Raw genomic sequence first — 12,776 nt, 5'->3', positions numbered from 1 at the left:
CTTCGCATTAGGGAACATATTTCCATGTGTTTTCAAGTCCATTCACGACTTACAGCCAGTAATGATGCTTTAATTTTTGCGATAGGCTCACGTTTTTCCCCGGTACGGCATCCCCTTACCATTTCATTCACCTCAGTAGTAATTGCCATGTAAAGGTTTGTTGAAAAATGTGCTTTACACTAGCTAGGGTGTACCGGCTGTATGGAAGCCTTCACATATCAATGTCACAATGTATAGCTATGTTGCTGCCATAGTTGTGATACCTTGCGTTCGGAACGGTCCTGCCTATGTGGACGTAGAAATTCACTGTCATAGAGTGTTGTTGGAGGTTCCCAGCTGAGTTGAGAGCTGGAGGAGGTATGCTCATTATTTGAATAGTACCAGACTTGACTTTGTGGATAGGAGCAGTGATATCTATTCAACGCTAGAGAGAGAAAAAGAGCCAGCCCAGTCTCAAGAAATCCACTGTAAAATGACTGCATTTGACTAGTGCCATTATGCCGCGTTCAACATGCTAGTTGGAACTCTTGACATTTCAGACTTGCCTACTGGTTGTAGTTATACACATGCCGCGTTCAACCAGTTAGCAGGTCAAAAAAATATCCCAGAGTTACCTTGTTCTGACAAGACTAGCACATGAACGTGGTCATTTGGTTGCCACTGATGTGATGGAACTATGACACACAGCGCTAACTTTACCTGAGCTTTCAGCCCCATCAGCTCGTGAAGGCATGTCCTGCTCTTGCTCTTTTGGGCTACTGGTCTCTGTAACCTTGCTTGCCTCAATCTCTCCCGTGCCAGGTGCTGCATCACTGCCCTGCGTGGACGACTCTTGTGTGTCCTGTTTCTTCATGATGAAACGCCCGAAACAGATATCCAAATTGTTCATCGAGTACTGTGTTTGTATAGGGGAAAAGTCAAACTGTGGCGTGAGTTACAGAACCGAATACGCAAGTGTTGGCTAACGATCATAACACGTACCCGTGCTTGAGAAAAGCAATAAATTAAACTGCCAAACGTCAACGGGGATGTGTTATAGTATGGTCTAAACCTATTAGTTAGCGGACTAAACTCAACTGTATTGGTGAACTCAGTCATTCACCAAGGAGTGGAGTTTAGTTGGTCACCAGAAATCAAGACCGTGCACCTTACCAGAAAATGTGTTGAAACATTTGACATAAGCAATATTACATGTATCTGAAATGGCGAACAATAGCTAGCAAGCAAAGCAACGAATAAATACATATGTGGTATGCTAACGAAGTGAAATTGCAACTCGGCCAAAGTGTAGCTAACTACACGAATAGTTGACATATTGTCTACTTAATAATCTTTGTCTAGCAAGTGAAACAAGACCTCTTCTCTTAGCAACCAAATACATAACTAGGTTTCACTTTAAACAGACATTCGTAACGTTGAGATAACGTTAGTTAGCAAGCTAACTTAGAAAGCTAAATGCTATCTTAGCTCTACGCTACGGAACACCCAAAAAAAGACCACACTTCAACATATCGAAACAGTCATTATACATACTTGTAAAAAGATTTAGGTACTTTATTAGAACATAAAAATGACTGATTACCTTCTTGATTCAACTCAATAAACACACTCTGGCGTTGCCAGCTGCCTTTCCTCCTGCCAACTGATACAGGAAATACGCAATGAACCACGGAAGTGCGTAACTGACAATCTTGTGGAAAATGTAGTTCAAACCCTCAACTCAGAACTACAAAAACGTTCATTCAACGATTCTACATCTTACACATGCGGCAGCAAAAGTACGTTTACGTTTTCGTATATTTTAGTCATTCAAAACTTGTTAAAGAATTGGAAAAACAGGAGAAAAAGGGTTGCAACATTTTATTTCTCGGGGATTTGTTTTGTACAGTTTCCACTGGACAATTTTTTAATACATTTCTAATATTTGTTAATGCATTTGTTTTTTGTTTGTTTTGTTTCTGTGTTCATGTTTGTGTGTCATGTTCAGTTGAAGTGTATCAGTCACTCATTCATACCGTCGGTAATGTCAAGTCACAGTATAATATGGGTTTCATAAGCAAAAAAAGAAAATAATATTTGTTTTGTAAATAAATACATTGAAAGAGAGCGAAATGAGAGGACCAGAGAATACATCAGGACTGGTCAGTTATGACATATGAAAAAACACTTTATAAACACGTAGCATTGTAAACAATTATAGCCTAGATAGCATCATTTATTTGACAAAGCCAAGCACTAAGGCGTGGCTTGGGATTTTCAGACACCCTTGTCTCAGTTATACACATTTACACAATCTAGGCCAGAAGACAAAAAAAAAAAAATCCCATTTCAAAATGTATCTTAATTATATATATTTTTCAAATCCATGCCTAGGAGTTGTTCCTGACCAAAGGGCCTGACAGGGAAACAGACACTAGAGCAAATGGCACCCCATTCCCTATGTGGTTCGCCATTTTTAACCAGGACCTAATAGGTCTCTGGTCAAAAGTAGTGCACTATATAGGGTATATAAGTGCCCATTTGGGACACAGTAGTTTCTCCTTGTCATTTGGTCAGGGGAAAAACTCCTATCCCTTTACTATGCCTTAAAACGGATTTCAGCAGTAATTAAAAAATATGGATGATTCCTCCAGCTAATGTACATATTTCCAGGGGCACTGTACAATAGCGACCCTGGCCGTGACCCGAATCCCTGCAGTCGTCTCAGTGGGAGTCAGATATGCAACAAACAAAAAATATATATATATATTTCCATTACACACTTGTGTGTAAGAGAACAAAATATAAGCACCCCCCAAATTATAAATCATACACAGTTCCACTTGGACACTTGATTATCATTTTTTAATGTAAATTTCACATTCCTGCATCCCAAATTTGTTCTAGGAAACTGTTGACCAGTCATCTCTGTTAATTGCCCTCTTGAAGAGGGCAAACACCTGAAAAATAAGTATTAAGCACCCTCCCAAAATGCCACTATTCCCTCTATAAAATGTACCACAGTATGAGTCATAATGCCTATAAAACATAGTGGTCAAACAGGAAAATGGCACCAATTGTTTTCCCATCATCCATATTTCCCAGTTTTATTTTATTTTTAGGAACACCTAAAACATGGGCTGTGTTCCGTGTAGGCTTACCCTGGCCGTGACCCGAATCCCTGCAGTCGTCTCAGTGGGAGTCACGCCAGGGTAAGCCTACCCTGGCGTGATGTTTTGATAACCGCTCAAATCTCAACCGGACAAGGTGACTTAATATGTTTGCCTGTACTCCCCCCACCAAAACGAAATGCTAATTAGCTGCTAATGTGGCTATCATAAAGAACTACACATACCATGATGACTGACGTATCGAGGCAAAGGTAAGAATCTATGGATTAATTATCTAATGCTAGCTAAATGGATTCATGAATAAATTAGCTACATTTCTTTAATTAAAAACATGTACAATTCTGTGAACTGTCTTGTGCACGTTTTAAATTGACACAATACCTGTTAGCAAAGATGTCAGCTAGAGATGACATGGAGAAGCATGCAGGGATTTGTAGTCTTGCATGTCGTCTACTTTTAAGTATTTTCAATTCTGCGAGTAAAAAAAAGAGAGCCGAATAATATTGAGTCACCTTGTCCTAGAGAGATCTACACGGTTATCGACATGTCACCCCGGGGTAAAGCCTACACAAAACACAGCCCTTATTTTAAAGTGTTTCTAAAAATCGCCTATGGGGAAAAATCAAATGGTTGGAAAAAACACAATTAGAATTATTTCCGTTTGACCACTAGGTATTATGGGTATTATTACAACTCCACTGTGGGGGTATATTGTGCACTATTTTTGACCAGAACTTTTTTTTTTTTTTTTTTACCTTTATTTTACTAGGCAAGTCAGTTAAGAACAAATTCTTATTTTCAATGACTGCCTAGGAACAGTGGGTTAACTGCCTGTTCAGGGGCAGAATGACAGATTTGTACCTTGTCAGCTCGGGGATTCGAACTTGCAACCTTTCGGTTACTAGTCCAACACTCTAACCACTAGGCTACCCTGCCACTCCATGGACTCCTGGTCAAAAGTTGTTCGTTAAATAGGGAATAGGGTGCACTTCGGAACGCAGACTAAACCTCTTGGGATGGCCGAATTTGGAGAATATTTATTGCATTACTTGTTAGGTTGTTAATTCTCAGCCAATAACGTAGCTTCCATTTAGCTTCCCATCTCAAGAGAAGTGTCTCTGAGTCCTTGTGCTAAATCAAGAAATAGCTGAGAGAAGTCTCAGGACAAGTGATTGGTTGTTTTGGTTGATTGACTGGGTCTGGACAGCCAATAAGATTATGCCACTGAAACATTCTAGAACCATCCATATAATGGTATAGCTGCTCAAAATCAAGAAAGAAAAAAATAATGTTATTTATTTATTTTATTTAAAAAACTTCAGTGAGTAGTGTCCATTTTGAATTGGCTGTTTAGTTCTTTGTGATAAGATGGGTTTGCCTCATTATGTGCAAACATGGTAGTTTAGGTGAAGAAACCCCGGGACACGTTCAGCAGGAACGCAACATTTTCAAACGTTCACATGGCATGTTAAATATGCAACAACGTTGGCTCTCCATTTGCAACGTTTGGCTACTGAACGTGGCCCTGTATTGGCCTGATACGATAACTGACCTGATAAACAGGGCCGGGAGCTTTTCCAGACCATGTGACCTGACTAGGAAAAACTCAGGGCCCTAATAATGTGCAGTGCAGTCTTTGCCTCAGGCTAAAATTACACTTGATGGCCCTGCATCTTTCTAACGAACGTCTAGGCTGTCTGTCCCCCAGCTGCAGTGTGAGGTCTGCACAGTGAAATCAACAATGCATTACACTGTACAAAAAAGAAAAGAAAGAGAGCATCAATATTTTGTTAGACGGATCAGCATGATGGAATAAATTCGTTTTTTTTTTTTTGCCGATTTAAAATGACTGTTCTGACCCAATCCCACAGTGCAAAAGCAGTAGAGAATGCCACTTTCAGAGAAACCACATCATGGAACTATAATAGAAAATACAGCAGCAATGTTTTTGCACAAAACGTGTGCACATTCAAGGAAATATTAAGAAAATTAAATGAATCAAGTCAAAAGTTATGTAAATCACCCTCAAGTCTTTAGTTGGTCAGGATTGGCACTTTTGTTTTTCTTCATAAATATAAATATATTTGTTTATTTTGTGTTTTTATTTTTATTTTACTTTTCTGGAAGTCTGTTGGTAGACTGCACGCAGAAGCCGAGAGAAAAAAAAAAACAAGGAGAGGACTTCTGATTTTATAAACGCTCCTCCCACTTCTGATTTTATAAATGCTCCTCCCACTTCTGATTTTATAAATGCTCCTCCCACTTCTGATTTTATAAATGCTCCTCCCACTTCTGATTTTATAAATGCTCCTCCCACTTCTGATTTTATAAATGCTCCTCCCACTTCTGATTTTATAAACGCTCCTCCCACTTCTGATTTTATAAACGCTCCTCCCACTTCTGATTTTATAAACGCTCCTCCCACTTCTGATTTTATAAACGCTCCTCCCACTTCTGATTTTATAAACGCTCCTCCCACTTGTTAGTGATGTTGAGTCAAAAGTTCTTTAGCAATTTTTTTTCATGTTTTCCCAGATTTATTTAGTCTCAAAATGTCCGTTTGGAACACTTGTTCTGTGGACAACCATTTCCCTTTAGAGGACCAAAGTGCATAGACTCCTATAATAGCCTTATTACTGTTACTTTACTGTCCACGTTAGATCAATGACAAGCTTAGTCTCTCACCAACCGTCAAAACATTTTGCATGTCAACCAAAGTGCAACGAGTCCAAAACCATTGCGGACCATGAAAAAAAAATCACCATTTTGTAGACCATGAAGAAAAATCACCATTTTGTAGACCATGAAGAAAAATCACCATTTTGTAGACCATGAAGAAAAATCACCATTTTGTAGACCATGAAGAAAAATCACCATTTTGCAGATTGAACATAATAACAAGCTATGACATTGTACAAAGTCATGGCCCGCATCCTCACAGGGTCAACCTGCCGAGACATCACGTCAGGAAGGACAATATAACCATAGGGGATGACTTTCTATATAAACATGTGCAATGACTAGGGTCCTCATAGCTAGCATATCAAGTCAAATATATATATATTTTTTTTTAAAGATGAGTTACAGATGCCCTTCCAAAATGAAAGTTTAGGCATTAAGTTTGAAATAAAAACAGCTCTGTAAATTCTGATTTTGTTTACCTCAAACCAGTTTGGTTCTGCTCAACCAGGGGAAACAGTGGATCCACAGAACAAGCTGTGACTGATGAGGACATCTATCGCTTCCTCACACAGTGCCGGTCAGTCAAACTGTCACCACTAAACTGTTTAGGCTCCACTCAACCCAGAGACTGATCTATGATCAGTTTTGCCCCATTAAAATTTAAGGGAGGTCAAGCTGATCCTAGCTCTGTGTCTTAAGGGCATATCAATCGAACCATCTTTTCAGTCATGTAGCAGAAAGGAGAAAAAGCTTCCATAATACCTAGGTTGAAGATAACAAAAAAAGGTTATGAGACAACGTAATAATTGACATGTGGAAGCATTTGAATAAAAATAAACCAATTAGAAAATGACAAAGTGAATGTAAGCAGTTCACCAACAAAGTGGGAAATAAAGCATGGATTTCAGCTAACTGCTCAGCAAACAACTTTTACATTTTCATTCTATGAATTTGAAACGTTTTTCCATCCAGTTGACGGTCACGATTTCAATGCTAATCTAACGAATGTGTGTTTATTTTCCAACTCTCCACATGAAATCACTATAATGTTTTTATCCTGTATATTTTTCAACTGAGCATATTACCAGACAGTACACACCCCTGCACTTCCTCAAGAAAAAAAATGTCAAAACTAAAAATGTAATTTTCAAAAAAAAAAAAAAAAAAAATTTTTTTTTGAGAGATTTTAAAGGATGCTGTGAATGTGATGCATTGTGGGTAGGTGCATTCTTAAAAATAAAAATCGAAGCACAATCTCAATAGTGCCGATAAGGAAGTGGCAAAACATTGAGTGAACATACCGCATTGAAAACCCAATATAGCACAGAAAGAAAACATGCAATAACGTTCCTTCAACAAGGTGGATAGTGGAAGTTGATTCTCCTTGTGTAGCACTCATCCGTGTGAGCCGTGTGCAGTGTGCATGAAGTGTCTGTGCAAATACATCTTAACTTAATTTCTGTTGCGGTTAGGTTCGTCACGGTCTAAATAAAATAAAAACACTTATCCCTTGCCAAACCCTGGTTGTCGATAGATGCATGACACCTTGTCTGATATAGTGCTTTACCTCTGGCCAGAGACTCCCTAGGTGGCTCCTGTCAAAACGAGTGGCCTCTACCTCTGACCAGAGACTCCCTAGGTGGCTCCTGTCAAAACGAGTGGCCTTTACCTCTGACCAGAGACTCCCTAGGTGGCTCCTGTCAAAACGAGTGGCCTCTACCTCTGACCAGAGACTCCCTAGGTGGCTCCTGTCAAAACGAGTGGCCTTTACCTCTGACCAGAGACTCCCTAGGTGGCTCCTGTCAAAACGAGTGGCCTTTACCTCTGACCAGAGACTCCCTAGGTGGCTCCTGTCAAAACGAGTGGCCTCTACCTCTGACCAGAGACTCCCTAGGTGGCGAAACGAGTGGCCTCTACCTCTGGCCAGAGACTCCCTAGGTGGCTCCTGTCAAAACGAGTGGCCTTTACCTCTGACCAGAGACTCCCTAGGTGGCTCCTGTCAAAACGAGTGGCCTCTACCTCTGACCAGAGACTCCCTAGGTGGCTCCTGTCAAAACGAGTGGCCTTTACCTCTGACCAGAGACTCCCTAGGTGGCTCCTGTCAAAACGAGTGGCCACTACCTCTGACCAGAGACTCCCTAGGTGGCTCCTGTCAAAACGAGTGGCCTCTACCTCTGACCAGAGACTCCCTAGGTGGCTCCTGTCAAAACGAGTGGCCTTTACCTCTGACCAGAGACTCCCTAGGTGGCTCCTGTCAAAACGAGTGGCCTCTACCTCTGGCCAGAGACTCCCTAGGTGGCGAAACGAGTGGCCTCTACCTCTGGCCAGAGACTCCCTAGGTGGCTCCTGTCAAAACGAGTGGCCTCTACCTTTGGCCAGAGACTCCCTAGGTGGCGAAACGAGTGGCCTCTACCTCTGGCCAGAGACTCCCTAGGTGGCGAAACGAGTGGCCTCTACCTCTGGCCAGAGACTCCCTAGGTGGCGAAACGAGTGGCCTCTACCTCTGGCCAGAGACTCCCTAGGTGGCGAAACGAGTGGCCTCTACCTCTGGCCAGAGACTCCTAGGTGGCGAAACGAGTGGCCTCTACCTCTGGCCAGAGACTCCCTAGGTGGCGAAACGAGTGGCCTCTACCTCTGGCCAGAGACTCCCTAGGTGGCGAAACGAGTGGCCTCTACCTCTGGCCAGAGACTCCCTAGGTGGCAAAACGAGTGGCCTCTACCTCTGGCCAGAGACTCCCTAGGTGGCGAAACGAGTGCACTAAGAGGAACAAAGTGTCATTTAAAATGCACCCTATGAGAAGAATAAGGGGAGCTGTACACTTTTCTAATGTGACAGTGAATAATAGATATCAATACCCAGTACGTATTCGCCATCACAATGATACCCTGTACGATGCAACGCTGAGTGCCTGGACACAGCCCTTAGCCGTGGTATATTGGCCATATACACCACACCTCGGGCTCTATTATAAACTGGTTACCCAATGTAATTAGAGCAGTAAAAATACATGTTGTCATAACCGTTTTATACGGTCTGATATACCACATATGGTCGGGTCAATCAGCATTCAGGGCTCGAACCACCTAGTTTATAATAGCAATAAGGCTCCTTGGGAGTTTGTGGTATATGGGCAATATACTCCAAGTTGCGTCGTGCCTAAGAAAAGCCCTTAACCGTGGTATATTGGCCATATACCACAACCCCCTCGGACCTTATTGCTTAAAAATAATATCTTGGTTCAATTTTCTAAGACTTATATTATGGCACTCTCACACCCTGACTCTCTCACTCCCTCTCCCAACAATAATTCCAGGTGTTTGGCAAAAGGATACTGCGTGACTGTAGGTAGGGCAATAGGAACACCATGCAAACCCTAGCATACATACACACCGGGGAGGACACACACACCAAATCACAGGGCCCAATGCAACTCAGCCAGCACAAACATATCTATTTACACTGGAGCTCTGTTCCAAATGACACCCTATTCCCTATATAGTACACTACTTTAGACCAGGGCCCTAATCCCTATATAGTACACTACTTTAGACCAGGGCCCTAATCCCTATATAGTACACTATTTTAGACCAGGGCCCTATATAGTACACTACTTTAGACCAGGGCCCTATATAGTACACTACTTTAGACCAGGGCCCTAATCCCTATATAGTACACTATTTTAGACCAGGGCCCTATATAGTACACTACTTTAGACCAGGGCCCTAATCCCTATATAGTACACTACTTTAGACCAGGGCACTATTCCCTATATAGTACACTACTTTAGACCAGGGCACTATTCCCTATATAGTACACTACTTTAGACCAGGGCCCTAATCCCTATATAGTACACTACTTTAGACCAGGGCCCTAATCCCTATATAGTACACTACTTTAGACCAGGGCCCTAATCCCTATATAGTACACTACTTTAGACCAGGGCCCTATATAGTACACTACTTTAGACCAGGGCCCTAATCCCTATATAGTACACTACTTTAGACCAGGGCCCATAGGGCTTAGCGTGCCATTCAGAACACATCCCGGGCCCAAAACCCCCCAACCTTACATGCAGGTGAGTAAATAGGATATCACAGTGAATCTGGCTTTGATGCCTGAATTTCGTGAAGCTGAGTTACATGTTTTTATCTCAAGTTAGTGTAGCCCCCCAGCGGTCTGCCATTTTAATAGCTAGAATCACGTCATAATTCAAATCTATCGTTATTAAGAACACAGCACACAACGAACATTATATCTCTAGCTATATCAACTTCAGATCAAGCTAGCAACCTAGGTATTTTAACTGTTATACGATTCAATATGGACCCCCCCCTCCCTCACCTTAAATCCCCATCCCCATCCCACTCCACGCCCAGAGGTTTTCCTGGTTTTACGATTTAGACCCCAACATTTTGCTCCACCCTCGTCATCCCTCCCCAGGTCCAAGAAATGATCTGATGCAAACAAAAAAAAGTTGCTAAAAGTTGTAAGAAATTAAATAGTAGAGAAAGGACCGTCAGTTCTAGAAGGAGAGAACCTTGGGTCAACACTCCAAACCAGAATTCTAGAATTACTAAGAATCCCCAGAATTGTTTTAGTGGAACCCTGTATGTCTGATCAGACAGAAACCAATGTGAATGAGGGTTTGGCCTCTGAGTTCTATTGCTAACAGTAAGGAAGCCTTCAGTCTGGGGACACTAGTCTTCAGGTGGTACACGGAGATGTGCTTCAGAACAGGCCGGGGGGGCGACGACGACGACAGGGCTTACAAAAGCTAAATGAGGGGAAAGGATAAATAAGTGAAATAACACTCATCACTCGAGGTCAGATTTGACCCCCCACATCCTAAAGGTCATCCCTAAGGGCTGACAGGGAGCAGTAAAAACCACAACAAGCCACTGCTACTGTCAGAAGAAAATCAGGACTATCAACAGTACTGGCGGTATTTCTCAATGCATCTACGCGTTTCAAACCTGCCCTGGTGTGTGATCACGGCCCTGGTGTGTGATCACGGCCCTGGTGTGTGATCACGGCCCTGGTGTGTGATCACGGCCCTGGTGTGTGATCACTGATCTGGAAGAGCTGTGTTTTAAATCATCAGGTCATGTGGTGCGAGTTCAGCTCTCCGATTGGCTCCTCGGCCGAGGCGTGGTGTTCTGTTAGAAGTGTCTGATCGGTTTGGGTAGGTAGAGACACGCTCACGGGGATTGGGTAATATAGGTTGGTTGAAGCCTTCCATGGGATAGGAGGGAGAGGACAACGTTCCATCTTCCACGGTTGAGCCTGGAAGGTCACAGTGGAGAAAGGATAGTGCACAGGAGAGGTTTGGGGTAGCAGAGCTAGCCACGGGCTGGGGCATATAGGATGGGTGGTGGTGGGAGGGACACAGGGACCCTAATTTACCTCAAAACCCTCCATTGGTAGGGGATATGGGGGAAGAAGTTAACCGAAAGCCTTCCAATGGGATCCATGGGTAAATGAGTGATGTTTGGAAGAACCAAAGGGAAGGAAGGGCGTTATAGCTGGAAGCCCTCCATGGGTGCCTCCTGCTGGGGGAAGAGGAACTGCTGATTGGCCTGGTCCACCGGAGGAGCCAGGTTCTGGTCCTCCTCCTCCACTCCAAAGTAGTGCTCTATCAGATCAAAGGCCTTCTGGTAGATCTCTTGGTTCTCATGGCTCTGAAGGAACTCGATCTTATCCAGACCTGGAGATGGAGAGGAGAGTTTATTTATTCATACACCGCGGTAGATTATGCAACTGTATGTACGCGGAAGTGTGTTTGTGTACTGTACGAACGTGTCTGTCTGTCTGTCTGTCTCTGTCGAAGTGTGTTTGTGTACTGTACGAACGTGTCTGTCTGTCTGTCTGTCTCTGTCGAAGTGTGTTTGTGTACTGTACGAACGTGTCTGTCTGTCTGTCTCTGTCGAAGTGTGTTTGTGTACTGTACGAACGTGTCTGTCTGTCTGTCTCTGTCGAAGTGTGTTTGTGTACTGTACGAACGTGTCTGTCTGTCTGTCTCTGTCGAAGTGCGTTTGTGTACGGTACGAACGTGTGTCTGTCTGTCTCTGTCGAAGTGCGTTTGTGTACGGTACGAACGTGTCTGTCTGTCAGTCTGTCTCTGTCGAAGTGCGTTTGTGTACTGTACGAACGTGTCTGTCTGTCTGTCTGTCTCTGTCGAAGTGTGTTTGTGTACGGTACGAACGTGTCTGTCTGTCTCTGTCTGTCTGTCTGTGTACGAACGTGTCTGTCTGTCAGTCTGTAGTGCGTTTGTGTACTGTACGAATGTGTCTGTCTGTCTGTCTGTCAGTCACGTGCCTATACTGTATGAATGTGTTTGTGTACATGTACCTCAGAACAGTAGCAGTTGTTGGTATTATACATTTCAGAAAGTATTCAGACCCCTTGACCTTTTCCACATGTTGTATAAATCCACACACAACGCCCCATAATGACAAAGTGAAACACATGTTTTTCGATTAAACCCCCCCCCCAGAAATACCATAAGTATTCAGACCCTTTGCTATGAGAGTCGAAAATTGAGTTCAGGTTCATCCTGTTTCCATTGATCATCCTTGAGATGTTTCTACAACTTGGAGTCCACCTGTGGTAAATTCAATTGATTGGACATGATTTGGAAAGGCACACACCTGTCTATATAAAGGTCCCACAGTTGACAGTGCATGTCAGAGCAAAAACCAAGACATGAGGTTGAAGGAATTGTCCGTAGAGCTCCAAGACAGGATTGTGTCGAGGCACAGATCTGGGGAAGGGTACCAAAACATTTCTGCAGCATCGAAGGTCCCCAAGAACACAGTGGCCTCCAACATTCTTAAATGGAAGCCACCAATACTCTTCATAGAGCTGGCCTCCCGGCCAAACTGACCAATAAGGGTAGAAGGGCCTTGGTCAGGGAGGTGAAGAACCCGACGATCACTGACAGAGCTCCATAGTTCCTCTGTGGAGATGGGAGAACATTCCAGAAG

General features: G+C 43.0%; 1 protein-coding gene and 1 pseudogene across 1 annotated transcript in view; both read right to left on the bottom strand.

The window, feature by feature from the left end:
- Positions 1–1,678, bottom strand: part of LOC115131238 (alpha-taxilin-like) — a 35,229-nt pseudogene extending 33,551 nt beyond the window's left edge.
- An 8,860-nt stretch (positions 1,679–10,538) lies between these two features.
- LOC115132667 (importin subunit alpha-7) overlaps positions 10,539–12,776 on the bottom strand; it is a 38,423-nt gene continuing 36,185 nt past the window's right edge. Inside the window, exon 12 of the mRNA XM_065020154.1 lies at positions 10,539–11,497. Within this exon, the coding sequence (XP_064876226.1) occupies positions 11,310–11,497 (188 nt within the window). The 3' untranslated portion in view covers positions 10,539–11,309. The remainder of the gene's footprint in view (positions 11,498–12,776) is intronic.

This window comes from Oncorhynchus nerka, linkage group LG7 (assembly GCF_034236695.1).
Source record: "Oncorhynchus nerka isolate Pitt River linkage group LG7, Oner_Uvic_2.0, whole genome shotgun sequence".
NCBI classification, from domain to species: Eukaryota; Metazoa; Chordata; class Actinopteri; order Salmoniformes; family Salmonidae; genus Oncorhynchus; species Oncorhynchus nerka.
This window is presented reverse-complemented; position numbering and strand designations above follow the sequence as displayed.